The following is a 15072-nucleotide window of genomic DNA, read 5'->3' as shown; positions in this document are numbered from 1 at the left end:
GCAAGCAGTAAGTTTGCCCAGTTATCTGACTTTGACTGTGAAAAGAAGTGAGACATCAAGAGGAGCTGAGGAAAGCAGCTCTAGAGCAACTTCAGAAGTAAATTACACGCTCGGCCTTTCCCCAAGACAGGGAACTCTGGGAATCTGTTCTCCTCTCCTACATGTACTCATGCTACAGCATCTTTGAGACATTGGTAGTGTTTTAAGTCCTCTTCCTAAGTATAAGCAAGGGAAACACAATTTAGGTAAAATAGGTAGGTACATAATAGGTTGGAAAGCAATTAACAGTTTATGGTTCAGGAGACATATAATGTTGAAGTAACAGGGTAGGTTCTCAGTATTGCAGAGCAGGATCACAAACTGAGCAGATACAAAGAAGTGATGATCCTATGAAAAGACAAACCTTCATCACATGTCTAGGTCTACAAGGTTTTCAAAAAAGTTCTTCTGGTCTAGTCAGTATCAGGGATGCCTGATCTAGAGAACAACATTTGAGCTGGGGCATTGTGGTTGAAGAAGAGACTGACCAGAGAACAAGGGGAGAAAAGATCAGTGAATTGAAAAAATTAGGTCTGTTTAGCCTGGAACAGCATGAACTGAAAACTGTCTTCAAAAACATACCTTCAGAGAGGAAAGTAATAAACTGTTTACAGAATGAATACCTGGCCTAGACTTAATGTAAATCACCAGAATGCCCCATCACCAGAGCTGCTTCTACATTCTGTATACTGTCCCATGTTTATTTGAGACCAGACTGACTACTTCTCCCAGTTATGAAAGTGTAGGCCCAGAAGGTAAGCATCTGCAGTTCTAGAGAACACTGCATTACAATATTGTGTGTTCTGGGTCAGAAACTAAACTCAATACAGGGATAAGAAACTTCAAAGAGGTAAGGTTTCAGCTTGTCCCTATTTTTCCAAAGAACCCTAGAAGCTCCAAAGAACAGAAGAAGTTCTGCCAGGGATTTCTGTGGGCCTGTGCTGTTGAGATGGAAAGCTGTTAAATATTTTCTTTTCACAAGAGATAAAGTTACATCTTTGAGTTAACTGGTTCTTCTATTCACAGTTTGGTTTGATTTTTTCATCCTCACAACAGATGTGTCTTTTGGAGGTTTTCAGAAGGAGTCTGTAAGTCAGCAGCTAGACTTTTTTCCAGGACAGCTGTATTCAAATTATAAACCATGAAGCAGATGTCAAGTATATTCTGTACCTTTTGCCCTTTCACTACCCACTCCAACCATTCATTACAAATTCCTGAGTAGGTCTTAAATTTAACTGACTCAAGTGCAAACAAACAAACTTGTACTTGCTTCCTGCACTGCCTGTCATACAGTGGTAATACATAGATGGATTTTTATGCTCCATTTGGATTTCATCTCGTTAGATAAAGCCACTGGGCAGTAACTTGGGCTTAGGAGATGTCTTTTGTATCCTCTTTTCTGTTATTGCTTTGTGTCACTGTGGAAGTCATTTCATGGATGACTTAATTGTGGTCTCAAAAGGTTTTGCTTGTTTATCTGGTTTTGGCATTCCAGAAGGGAGACAAAAATGATCCTTTCTTAGCACAACAAAATACTGTGTTTCTAAATATATATATAGAAAGTCATGTGGTTATTAAAGCATAACAGTTATTTTTGTAGTCATATTCGCCGGGGGTGAATTTTCATGGCAGTTGTTTTCTTTTCAGTTAAATAACGTGTCCCCTGCCTCCAAATTAGGCAGCTATAATGAACGAGATTTTTTATGAACCACATCTCATCATACACTTCCAACTGAATGGAATTTGGTTCCACTCCATTTGCTATTTTGGGTTTTTTTCTCCTAGCTTTGTGTCCATTTCATTATAATGAGTCCTCCTTTTCAACTGTGTAGAATAAATGTAGATAAAATACTTTGAAAATGAGTTCTAACACACTACAGAAAATTACAGTCTCATGGGCAATTAAAACAAAATACATCATAAAGGCAATGAACCAAACATTGCAGAACCCACTAATCTGAATTTACTTTATTCTGCCAACTTCTAACAGAGAAGTGGTTTGATGATTTCTGTGTCAAAAGAAAGTATAAAAAATTTCTGTGTTGAGAAGAACTTCAACATGATGCAAATAAAGAAAATAAAATTTGAAAATGGGATCTGAAATGTCACCATCTTTCAGAAGGACTTTGAGGGTGTTCAGTGTGTTTCTAAAAGTACAGAAAGTCCTGAAGCTGTTTTTCCCATTTCCTCATCCTAAGTCATTAAAAACATAAAGCAGTTTTTTAATTCAAATGCCTAACTTTAATTCTTTTGAAGATTTGCTTTCATAAATTGTGATTTGCATCTTTGCTAAAGATTTGGTTTAACTGTTAGCTGAGCTGTTGTGATTATTTTCTTTTTATATTTAATGTTAACAAATAAATACATAAATTATGTATTTAAATTATGTAAGCCTTTTGTTATCATACCTACATGGAAGTTATTGAGTTATGAGTAAATAAAAGTGTACTTGGTTTGAGAAAAGTTGCCAAATTATGTACTTTAAAGATACTCTGTTTTAGGAGGGGAATATACTTCTTTTGGATCCATGAGTATCTTCTGCTGTAGCAATAATTACCATACAGAAAACAGGTCAAGGATGTTAATTGTGGTCAGCAATAATGAAACCATGATAGCATCGTCCACCATTTTCAGTGGGAATTTTCCCTCACTGTTACGTTACGGAGATATGTATGCTTTTTACCACGATAAACACTCCTCATATCTTTTATTGTCTGACATTTACTTTTACTTACAGGCTGTCTATCCATATGGATGATGAACTTCGACACATTGCACAGAATTCTCTTCAGGGTCTACTTGTTGACTTTGTTGACTGGAGGGAGGATGTACTCTTTGGTTTCACTAATTTTCTGCTACGTGAAGTGAACGATATGCATCATGCCCTTCTCGATACTTCGCTGAAGTTGCTGCTACAATTGCTTACGCAGTGGAAGCTTGTAATACACACTCCAGGAAAAGCTTCTGAGCAGGCCAAAACCAGATCTGCAGAGGTATGGAATCAGGAGATCTGTGTCCTAACACTTTTACTAATTAAAGGCAGAAATTATATTCCTTGATACTGCTGTGGTTTGTGTGTTTTGTATTTACTCACCTGAGAAGAATTCACTATGCAAGAATTTTTAGGTAATTAGTTCACATGTCTTTTGAGGACAGCCATGTCCTTGTGTAATACAGCAGATGTTGTTGTTGAGCAGCATAAGAGAATGCATGTCAAGCTAAAATATGCACATCAACAAAAGCACATAAAGTAAAATATGTGTATGTAGATGTAGCAGAAGGACATTTTCCCAGGGCTGAAACAGATTGATAATGCTAGTGGGAATGCTGTGAAGAGTGAAGTAGACCTTCTTTTCCCTTGGTTGATTCAGAAACATCAAAGAACCTGCTTGTTACCATAGCCTGCTGTCTCCATGTGTTACAAACATTTCTGGGAACTGAACAGCTTTTCTCCTACTTCTCCCATCTGCACTGTCCCACAGATATTTTCATTATGAGAAATGATTTTTAGGTTTATCTCCTAAACTAATCACACCGGCTATGTTTTCCTTTGGGCAAACATGATGTGTGTTTTGTATCACAGAGGACCTTTAATTTTAATAGGTAATAACAGGAGTACATAAAAATAAAATCTAGCATAAAATAAATAAAATTAGCATAAAAAGGTAAATCCTCACATACTTTTCATTAAGTATTGTTACACTTTACTGGTGGGGTTGGCTTCTAGAGACCACCTACCTAAGGTGTTGGCTGCTACAGGACCAAAGAAGCACCTGAGGACACACTATTTGGAGTAGAAAAAGTGTGATGTTCACAGTCTGACTTACTCATTTTTAGTGGAGGATGGAAAAAAGTGGGTAAATTAATTGAAAATTAGAGGGAAGGATTTGTTCAAAGGACTCTACTCATACACTGCTTTTGTGGAACAAGATAACCTAAAGCAACAAAACTTGGTTGTTTGAGGGAATATGTCAAGTTTCCCAGTACCGCATCTACATGGCCTCTGCATTTTGTTTCTTTATGTGTCCTAATTAAATAGAATATTTCTTAGAGACCTGGTTTGAAAACACCACCACTCCATTTTTCCCCCTCTTGCCCTGTTCTACAGTTGATACCAAATGGATCCAGCCACAGGATACAGTCAGAAAGAAGCCCCTATTCTAACGTCCTGCACGCAGTCGAAGGATTCGCACTGGTTCTGCTGTGTAGTTTCCAGGTTGCTACGCGGAAACTGGCTGTTTTAATCCTCCGAGAAATCCGTTCTTTATTCTTGGCCCTTGGCCAGGCAGAGGTAGGATCTTTCTCTTCTGGAACTTGCAGTTAAAATTTCCCGAAGATAAAGCTCAAAACTGCTATTACAATTGCTTTTACTGTAATTGCTGCAGTGTAGCAGGTATGCACTTAGTTTATAAAACAGCATTTGATCTCAGCTTACTATTTCGGTTTGTCTTAGCACTGCAAACCTTTCTGTGCACTCAACAATGTAACATTAATGGCAAATGCCCTCTATAAGAATTTGAAGGGAAGTGTATAGCAACTTCATATTTTCTCTTGGAAAGATGTGACTGTAAAATACACTGTAAAACCTTTTTTTACTGCATGGGTCATTTTTGTATTGTCAAGATTATAAATTTACGTTGGAAATGAAACCCATTCCTGTAGCATACTATTTTGTGAAAAAACCCACAGCATAAGACACCTTTAAGATCATTCACATACATTTTCCTTCTGTAGTAAAGACCTCTAAGTCTTTTTTATGGATACAGAAATATGGAGAGTCATGTTGTGTATGGCGGTCACAGCTCAGTGAGCCATCTAAATGCCTAAGAACACAAATATGTGTGTTCATGGCAAAGGAATGCTTCAATAAACAGTAAGCTAATTTTTCAGTCTTCTGATACCAGCTATCCAAAGTCATTTGGGATTTTCTGATATGTGCTTTTGTTCTCTAAGCAGTGAGCTATAGCCACAAATTAACTTCATTTCAAACCACAGCCTGGACTTAGTTCTGAGATTAATTTGAAAAAGACAAAATGTACCCATCATTAACAATGAATATTTTTGGCTACTTCAGATTCGTGTCATAATTTTTGGATGGTTCTTTTTCATGTCCTGGAAAAATAAGAAGGGAAATAATCTGGTCAGGAGAGCAGTAAACTTGTATTCTCTGTATTATGCAGGATGATGACAGACCTATGATTGATGTCATGGATCAGTTGAGTTCCTCTATTCTTGAAAGCTTTATTCATGTGGCTGTTTCAGATTCAGTAAGTACTACTTTACTGTTACTGCTCAAGTTTATATAACAAATATCAAGACGTGAAAGACTAAAAATAAAACTGCTGAAAATCAAAGAAATCATACAGCTTTAAGGCTTCAGCCATCTACCCAAGAGCTCCAAGGCTCCACAATGTCCCAGACAATCTGTTCCATGAAAATAATCATACTATGGATATGAAAGATACTACATACAGAAAAAAAGAACAGCTGAGAAAGTCTTACTGCTGAAACCACCTGATGCTGGAGGCACTTGGAAGTCACTCACTGCTATCATCTGTTTGAGAAGGGAATAAGTTTTAGCTCCCTTGTGTCCTCAGAAAGTAGCCCTGCCTGCAAACCTGAGCCTAAGTTCTAGAGTAATTCACAGCTGGGGTGAATCTCTCCTTTCGCTTTCTCAAGTCCCTGGTGTGTCTGACATGCACCAGTGAAAGCAGAGATTGAGCATTTTGAATAAAAAAGTGTCAGTAGAAGAACTGATATGTAAGACAACTTTTTTTGCTTGCTGTCTTAGAGATTAGTGAGGGCCCATTTCTGGAGGGCAGGAGCGATCAGTTTGGGGTGCTTTTCAGCCTGATGAAATTTAAAGCAACAAATGGTCCTTGCCACAGTGAGTGCCCTTTCCAGGGTTGTGGCTTTGATCCACATGTTGGGTGCTTAAAAAAGTAACCCCAGCCAGCAGTCAAGCCTCACACAGCTGCTCACTCACTTCCCCACCAGTGGGGTCGGGGAGAGAATCGGAAGGGTAAAAGCCAGACAACTCATGGGTTGAGGTAAAGACAGTTTAATAGGGAAAGCAAAAGCCGCGCACGCACAAAGCAAAACAAGGAATTAATTCACCGCTTCCCATGGGCAGGCAGGTGTTCAGTCATCCCCAGGAGAGCAGGGTTCCAGTACATATAGTGGTGACTTGGGAAGACAAATGTCTTCACTCCAAACATGTCCTTTTTCCTCCTTCTTCTCCCACTTTATGTACTAAGCATGATGTTACATGGTCTGGAATATCCCTTTGATCAGTTTGGGTCACCTGTCCTGGCTGTGTCACCTCCCAGACTCCCAAGCACCCCCATCATCCTCACCAGCATGTCAGGACAAAAAGCAGAAAAGGCCTTGGCTCTGTGCAAGCCCTGCTCAGCAATAACAAAAACATCTCTGTATTATCAACCCTGTGTTCAGCACAAATCCAAAACACAGTCCCATACCAGCCACTGCGAAGAAAATGAACTCTACCCCAGCCAAAACCAGCACAGAAGGGGACATTGAACTGGTGGGGAGGTTGGGCCCTTCTACAGCTGAAAACAGAAACTGAGCAGGAAAGAAACATTCTGACTTCACAATACAGGAAATTCATCTGAAATAGCAGCACCTGGGTTTGGGTGTTGCAGTTTTAGAGGCCAAGGTTTGAATTTTGTGCTTTCGTTCTGCTCATTAATAATAAAGCAAAGCAAATGTCTTGCCTCTGTGCCTGGTCTCTGACTAGTGCAGCAAGGAGTGTTAATTTATCTTTTTTCTCTGTAGACAACGATCCCATTAACACACAGCGTGGATTTGCAATGGCTGGTGGAGTGGAATGCTGTCCTAGTAAACAGCCATTACGATGTGAAAAGTCCTTCCCATGTCTGGATATTTGCACAGTCCGTTAAAGACCCATGGGTTCTCTGCCTCTTCAGTTTTCTTAGGCAGGAGAATCTACCAAAACACTGTCCTACAGCTCTCAGCTATGCTTGGCCATATGCTTTCACGAGGCTACAGCTGATAATGCCTCTTGTGGATCCAAAGTAAGTGGCAACCTGCATTTCACTTTCTTTTGTATGGGCTGTGTGATTTTAATATAAGCTTTTCTTTAGTCTCATGTTTCAGTATCAGTCCACAAGTCCTGCAAGGTGCCACACAGAAATTGGTGCCACACAGGTTTGAATTATGTAATTGCAATTTTTAAGGTGGAAAACTCCAGTTTTCTACCTTCCTTGATTTTTCCTGTGTATCATGTCATGTTGAATTGCTGGTAGATACATAGCATGTTTTATTCCCTTTTAAAATATTTTAAACTACAGTGTAATTAAGAGTGGGAAATCATTTTAATAATTATAATTTATTTTTAAATTCCAGTATTCCTGTTAATGCAAAGAAAACAAGTACAGCAAGCAGTGGAGACAACTATGTTACTTTGTGGAGAAACTACCTTATTCTGTGCTTTGGAGTAGCAAAGCCCAGTATTATGAGCCCAGGACACCTGCGTGCTTCAACACCAGAGATCATGGCTACCACTCCTGATGGAACAGTGAACTACGATAATAAGGTGATGTATCCTGTTTCAAGTAGATGATTTGTTTAGGAGAATTTTAAGCTGCATCTTCATGCAAAATCATATTCTGATGAAAGTATTTCAGTTAGGGAATATTTTGATGTATATTTTGATATATGCAACCTACTTAACACATATAATTAACAATTAAAACATCTGTATGATATGATGTGTTGATAAATATTTGGCAAAAGCCATGGCGTTTTCAATATATTGCTCCTTTTTTTTTTAGCATTCTGGGTGATGTGCATTCAAAATATAGGTCTGGACATGTGTTTTGAAGTTAACTGTAGTTTTTCATCCCCTTTCTTTCCTTGTATAGCACTCCAATTTGTAAATTTAAAACATTAAGCAGTAAAGCAGATTTCTGAATGAAAGCTCTGTTCCCGTTGGATATATGCCTGTCAGAAGCAATAATATATAAAATACACTTTCAAGTAGTAGAAACCTGAGAGGAGCAGTAGTTCCACAAATGCAATTACTGGAATATTTTGATGAAGCAACAAATTAAGTAAATTACAATAATCTGAACTAAAGCAAAGAGATTTCCCAGATGTATTTGCTTGTTAGGCATTATTAAGATGATTGGGAAGTAGCAGACATCCAATTAGACTGGTGGATTGATATCCATAACAGTGAAATCATTCCAGTATGTTTTTAAAATATATATTGATTCTTGGACAATGTTTGTTTGTAAAAAAAAAAAAAAAGTGTTTACTTAATATTGATATTCTGACAATTAAATTCAACAATATTTTAATATATTTTAGGCTATTGGAACTCCATCTGTTGGAGTCTTACTAAAGCAGCTAGTTCCTTTGATGAGACTTGAAAGCATAGAAATAACAGAATCACTTGTGTTAGGATTTGGAAGAACAAATTCCCTTGTTTTCAGGTACTTCTCCACTTATCATATTTTCAGTTATTTGCCTCTAATACAAGTGCTTTATTTTTGTTGTAACTTAAATATATATTTAAATTTTTATTTGCACTTAAGAACTTTGTTTTTATATATATTTGTTTGAATAATTATTAATGCATATCAAAGGACATTAGATTTTGTTTACAAATATTTATGTTTTTCTAATTTAGGGAATTAGTAGAAGAACTTCACCCACTAATGAAAGAAGCCCTAGAAAGAAGACCAGAGGTTAGTTGCAAAAATCAAATGCACTCGTTTTTTAAAACTGAAAAATTCTGTCTGTTTGAAATACAAATACATTCTTTTGTACTAACTAGCAAATTAAGCTCTGTGTGCAACAAGAATTTTATTAATTGTATAATTTAAAGTAATTCCGTTAAAATCTAGTTTAATTTAAATTCTGTCAGTGATCCGAAATGTACAATATAGAACTCCATTCTGAGGAAAAATTTCCCATCCAACATGGAACCTCCTGATACAGACCTTCGATATATTGGAAATTCACTTTCAGTATCGGAAAAAAAAATGTACTTTAATGCAGCTGGGCTACAAACACATTTTGTAGCAGTGTTTAGATGTGCTTTTATTTTCAGGGCAGGCAGGGTCACCTATTTCAGCTTCACAGAATCACAGAATGGCTGGAAGGGATCAAAGTGGTCCAACCTCCTTGCTCAAGCAGGATCATCCTGGATCACATGGCACAGGATTCATTCTAAATATGATCAGTTAACTGACAAATTAATCAGAGTTTTCACCTTCATTATAGTACTCTCTTTTGTTACAAGAGAAGGTAATGCTGGAAGGGTTTCCAACAGATCTTCCAATCCACACAAGAGAGAATGCTCTGTTCTTAAAAACCTCTGGTAATAAAATCTGTAGCCTCAGTAAGCAGTTTAGTCTCAGGATGTGTCTATGGAGCTAAAGAGGAAAGCCACGGGGAGAGCTTCTGTACTAGACTCAAGTTGCTGTTCTGCTCAGTTTTCCATCCTTGACTCGGTTTTGGACCATTCCATCTGACTCCAGGATAGAAATCTGAGATGGCTCATGGACAATTCTTAATAATTCTGTGTCTGGTAAATGTCCACAACCATTTCCATTCTGCATGACTTCACACCTCAATTCAGTTATGTGGCTTCCATCCCTATGAAGTCACTGATTTGAAGGTCACTTGTTTTGATACTGGGCAGAAGAGGATTAATACACCTTAGTGCAGCCACTTGCCTGTGCATTTTGTCTGTGCACCTTTTAAGACAACTTAGACTTGAAAAGCCTTTCCTGGAGACATACAAATCCAGTCTACCCTCAGGAAAGGAATTGCTAGAATTCAGAGGTTTACTATATACTATAAGAGCAAATTTAGCACATGAAATTGTTAGTAGAAGAGTACGAGAATGAGAGACTTCAGTGTTTATTCTTGTATTTTTCCTGATATGAATTAATGGGCCACCTTCCTGCAAACAGTGCCACCTGGAAACCCAGGAGTGACTGTATGGGTTGTGTAGCTGTAGAGAACATGGCAGGCCTCCATGTCCAGATACTGGCAGGTATCCAACACACCAGAAACAATGTCCTTGAACATATGCTATGACTAGGAAGAGAATTGCCGGCATGGCCAAGAGCCGCAGGGGTAAACCAAAATGGACATTACACCAGATCCGCCCCTGTGGGTGCTGGCACAGAGCTTGCCAGGTCACCTCTGACACTGTTGCACAGCAGGAGGCAGCTGTGTTTGGTAAATACAGTATTACAATAAAACTGCTTTTTTCTCTACATGTACTTCCTGGAACCTTAAAGGTGTAACAGGAGAAAAACAGGGCTCTGAAGAGAACAAATCAAATGGCATAATTATTTGAATAAAACCTTTGGCTAGGATGCTGCAATTCTGCCAATTCTGGGTCAGAATACCAAGCGAAGCATCATTTTGTTCTCCCACACATCTACTGCTGGCCATGGACAGAGCCAGAGTCCTAGAAGAAATAAGCCTTTGATCTCAGTATTGCTCAGTTTTGAAGAGCAAAATCTGCATTTTCTCTGAGCTTTTCTTGTTTCTTTGAGTGCAATAGCAGCTTTTTTACCTTCTCGTGTTTTTCTTGCTTAGGGGAGATACAGATTACAAAGAAGTCAATTTAGCCTTTCAGTAAAGAACAGGCCTTGTTGCATTCACATCTTTCCAGGCAAGATAGAAGACAGAAAGGAAAGCTTTCTAGAAGACAGTGGGATACAATGAGCCAGTTAACAACCATGCAGTCCTGTTCTGTGGGAGGAGGACATTACAGTGGGCAAAACCTCTGCAGTCAACACACCCCACAGTGGACTGGAGTGGTGTCTGCTAGGAGCTCATGGGTGATGGTGTGCTGCAGCATTGCCAAGTTCAGGACTGGCTAATCACTAAGATATTTCCCCCCCTGGATATATGTTCCGCTCTTTAAGTGCCCCCAGCACCCAAACTAGATGATGTTAAACTAACATGAATATCCCTATTACCTGAAGATAGCATGGCTTTTTGATACAGGAACCTTGAATGTTATTTTTATCTAGTATTTCATTATTTAATTTCCACATTTTCAATAAGTACTAAAGCAGTTGTTAACAATTTTTTCAAGAGTAGTTACAAAGACAAAATATTGATCATACTCAGTTCTTTGTTGATGTGTAAGCACAGTGTTGTGGTGAAATACCCAAAAGCACTCAGGCTCCTTCGTGAAGAAAATTCTTGAACTGCAATTCTTAAATCTCACTGCAATACTGGCATTTCTGAAGCTACTAGTTTTTAATTTATGCACCTACACATATAAACATGGCTGTTACTTTAAATTCCAAGAACAAGAAACGTCGCGAACGACGAGATCTACTAAGGCTGCAGCTACTGCGAATTTTTGAACTCCTTGCTGATGCTGGTGTTATAAGTGACAGGTAGGACTATCACTCATCATAAATATTGGTCTTTTAAGTGAAATAATTTTCAGTGTTTGCCACACTGAGATTATGTCAGTACATTCTTTGAAGAAATGTGTGGTCTATCAGATATGGAGAGCTTTGCATGCATTTCTTCAGAAAACTGTAGTATAACTACTCTGTTATTCTATATTAATGTGCAACTTTCCTTTATGCTAGTACAAGTGGAGCCTTAGAAAGAGATACACTAGCCCTTGGAGCCTTGTTCTTAGAGTATGTTGATCTGACTCGCATGCTTTTGGAGGCTGAAAATGATAAAGAAGTTGAGATCCTTAAGGATATGAGAGCACATTTCAGTGCAATGATTGCCAACTTGATTCAGTGTGTTCCAGGTATGGTGCTGAATTATCTCAACATACTAAGAAATTGCATTTAACATAGGTATTGGAAAAGTAATTTTTTGTGTCTTGTTTTGTCTGTGTTTTTTCACTGCTTGTGAATTGTCATATAATGAATGTAAAGTGGAATGTAGAAAAAAATGTCTTCAGAAGTCCATTAAGATTGAAATAAAAATACCGATAAAGCTTGATGAAGCTTGTAATAGTTGTGTATAAGAATCACCTCTTTAAAAGCCTAGCAAAGAAATTGTCTATGACCTCTAGGTACTTCTTTGACATAAGGCCTTATTTTCTTCCCTCTGACTTGATTGCCAGACTTCATAAACTCAGACAGGCCTTGAAAAATACAAGTAGGTGCAGACAACGTGCAATATTAAATGCAGTGAAAAACTTGCCCAAGGTGTTGAGACAGTACCCCATGTTACCTGAGTCCAGTTGTATCACAGAGATTTGTCCAATTGATTTCATGTTTTTTATATATTGCAATATCCCTTCAGAAATATAATGTAATTACATTAGCAAAAAAGCAAAAAAAGGCCTTTGCTTTAAAAGGCTTCATATAATTAGTGGAAGATGAGGTCTGGAGGTTTTTTCCCATTTGCTCAGGTAATTCAGCTGTTCATCACATACTTGTCATAAACAAGGAGGTGCCAAGTTTCTTTTATTTATTGTCCCTTCCTATTACTGTATTAGAGTAGGACTTAGGTATTGTTTAGGCTCGAATTTAAAGGATTGGAAAAACCAAGTAAATATTTGCCACTAAAGGAATGCAGGAGGCAGTGAAAACTCTGATTTTGTGATTAGGTTTTTGCATGCTTTTCTATAGTCAGATGTACATGTTTGTATAACTACACAGTAATTCAAAACTGAAGGTTCTTAGAAATAAGATGCATCTTACTTGCTTGGTTAGATTTTTTAAAGGAGCTTAGATATTTTGAAGTAACTGTATACTGAACATATAAAAACCCCTCCCTTTTTGTAGAAGTTTGAAAATCATGTCATCATTGTGCCACATGAATGTGTATTTAATATTAACAAATCACAACTATTTCTATTTCTGTTCACTTAGTTCACCACAGGAGATTTCTCTTCCCTCAGCAGAGCTTGAGGCATCACCTGTTCATCTTATTCAGCCAGTGGGCAGGACCTTTCAGTATTATGTTCACACCACTGGACCGTTACAGTGATAGAAATCATCAGATTACAAGATACCAGTATTGTGCATTAAAGGTATTGAAGTTTCAGTGTACAAACCAGTAACAGTAATTTTCCAGTCAAAATACACGTAATTGTAGGGTCTATTTCCTTTTATTTCAAAGAAATTTGAATTGGCATACTTGAAGCAAACTTGTATGCTCATAGGTATATGTACAGTATAGCACTGAAATTACATGTTTTTTTCTTTGTAGACACTTTTCAAGGCTAATTATTTTAAAAACCAGAATGCATTTTGAAATTTTACTTAGCTGTTTATTAATGGGTTAGCAGATTCAGCAAGGAGATCGTGGGCTCTGAAATGAGGTATAGCTCCAATTCAGAATCTCAGGATACTGAATCTGTACCAATATACATCTCAGGAATGCCTCCCCCACTTGCCTGGAGACATGCTCAGTAATAATGTACTTTTGTGGCAAAACTAGTTGCAATTCCCCTGCATGAGTAATCTGGGATAGTGATAGCTTATGTAGTTACATAAGCTGCATCACTTGCTGTAAGACAGTTGTAATTTTTGCAGTAACATACTATCAAAACATCTGAGTATACTATGATTGTGTTGTAGCTTGATATGTGAAGACTGAGTAAAGTGACAAAATGTATCTTGAAGATAGTACTCCCTCCAAAATGCTTTGAGCATGATCCAGAATCCAGTAAAATCTATAGCAACATAATTATTGAATTCTACCAAAGTCAGCTGTTACCATTTTCACCATAGTTCCCTCAAAAGAGAAAACAAGTGGCAGTCCTGTTAGCCAGGACACAAATCATTCTGCAAGATTCGTTGTGTTCGTTTTTGTGTAATTGAAGTTTCTTGTATTTCTAGGCCATGTCGGCTGTGCTCTGCTGTGGACCTGTGTTTGACAATGTTGGTCTTTCCCCTGATGGATATCTTTACAAATGGCTTGATAATATTCTAGCTTGTCAAGATTTACGTGTAAGTACTGACCAAAATGCAACACTGATGGACAATTACTCACTGTACTGGGTGAGTAAAAAGTTTGTGACTGTAAGAACTATGACTGCGTACGTTCTAAAAATCCCTTCCTGCTTCGTAACGTAGATGCTGATGAAAAAAATCTGAGTGAAAGTTGTGTGGGTAGATCTTGCAAATATGAAATAAGTTATTCAGGAAAGGGAAAAAAAAGTGGTTTTTTTCTTCTTAACCAACATGTAATAGATTATTTTCCATTTTTGTGAAGATGGGTTTTGACTTTGTAACTACACAGTCATAGTTCTGTGTTTGTAACTGATTGGACTACCTCTTTGATTAAGGAGGAGCAGATTGGTGATTTTTTTCAAGTGGAGAGAGAGAGAGACAACAGTCTTTCCCTTTTGGTATCTTGTACTTTGTCCTGCTTTTCTCCTTAAAACTCTCATACCAGCACATATAATTGCTAAGAAAAGGTAAATAGCAGAACCTAAATAAATGCATGTGGAGCAGCTAGAGGATACAGGCTGTGGAAATGGTAATTGATTAGGGGGAAAAAAGTTGAACAATTTAAAGAAAGAATGAATAGCTACAGAGAAAATCCTTCAGAAATGACATGGAATTTCAGAATGTTGGTAGGAACAGAGCTATAAAGACATGTGCAAGTGATATGCAGTCTTTACAAGTAGTTACCTACACTTGGTGGCAGAATATTAATAGGCATTAGTGTTTGGTGTACCAGCACTGTCCTGTACTGAAGGAACATGAAGTCCAAGCCTTAGTTGTGATGTGTTTGTAGCAGTGGTGGTACCAGAATTAAGTAATTCATGGTCTGTGGGGAGAGTCATTAGATTGCTTGATGTAGTTGGATTAAACATACAGGTTTCCAGTCTTGTAAAAGGTATTTTTCTTTGTCTGCCTTGCTTTTGTGTTAGTCAAGAGAAGGATAAACCTGAAAGTCAGTCACTGTGAAATTCATGTGAACTAGGCAATCAGCTAACAAGTCAGTTACTGATATAAATGGAAGTTGCCCAACAACATCTATCAAGGATCTTAGATTTTCCAAAGGTTCTGTGCTTTGTTGTTGTTG

General features: G+C 37.7%; 1 protein-coding gene across 8 annotated transcripts in view; it reads left to right on the top strand.

Moving 5' to 3' along the window:
- Positions 1–15072, top strand: part of FRY (FRY microtubule binding protein) — a 227936-nt gene that overhangs the window by 143878 nt on the left and 68986 nt on the right. For all 8 annotated transcript variants that reach the window (XM_069012422.1, XM_069012413.1, XM_069012369.1 and 5 more), the window contains 11 exons: positions 2777–3032; positions 4148–4330; positions 5220–5306; positions 6835–7094; positions 7426–7615; positions 8392–8516; positions 8714–8771; positions 11365–11456; positions 11658–11830; positions 12906–13066; positions 13878–13988. In XM_069012422.1, the coding sequence (XP_068868523.1) occupies positions 2777–3032; positions 4148–4330; positions 5220–5306; positions 6835–7094; positions 7426–7615; positions 8392–8516; positions 8714–8771; positions 11365–11456; positions 11658–11830; positions 12906–13066; positions 13878–13988 (1696 nt within the window). The remainder of the gene's footprint in view (positions 1–2776; positions 3033–4147; positions 4331–5219; positions 5307–6834; positions 7095–7425; positions 7616–8391; positions 8517–8713; positions 8772–11364; positions 11457–11657; positions 11831–12905; positions 13067–13877; positions 13989–15072) is intronic.

The sequence above is a fragment of the Aphelocoma coerulescens genome, chromosome 1, assembly GCF_041296385.1.
Source record: "Aphelocoma coerulescens isolate FSJ_1873_10779 chromosome 1, UR_Acoe_1.0, whole genome shotgun sequence".
Taxonomy (NCBI): Eukaryota; Metazoa; Chordata; class Aves; order Passeriformes; family Corvidae; genus Aphelocoma; species Aphelocoma coerulescens.
Note: the sequence above shows the minus strand (reverse complement) of the source record. Positions and strands in the feature narration are given on the sequence as shown.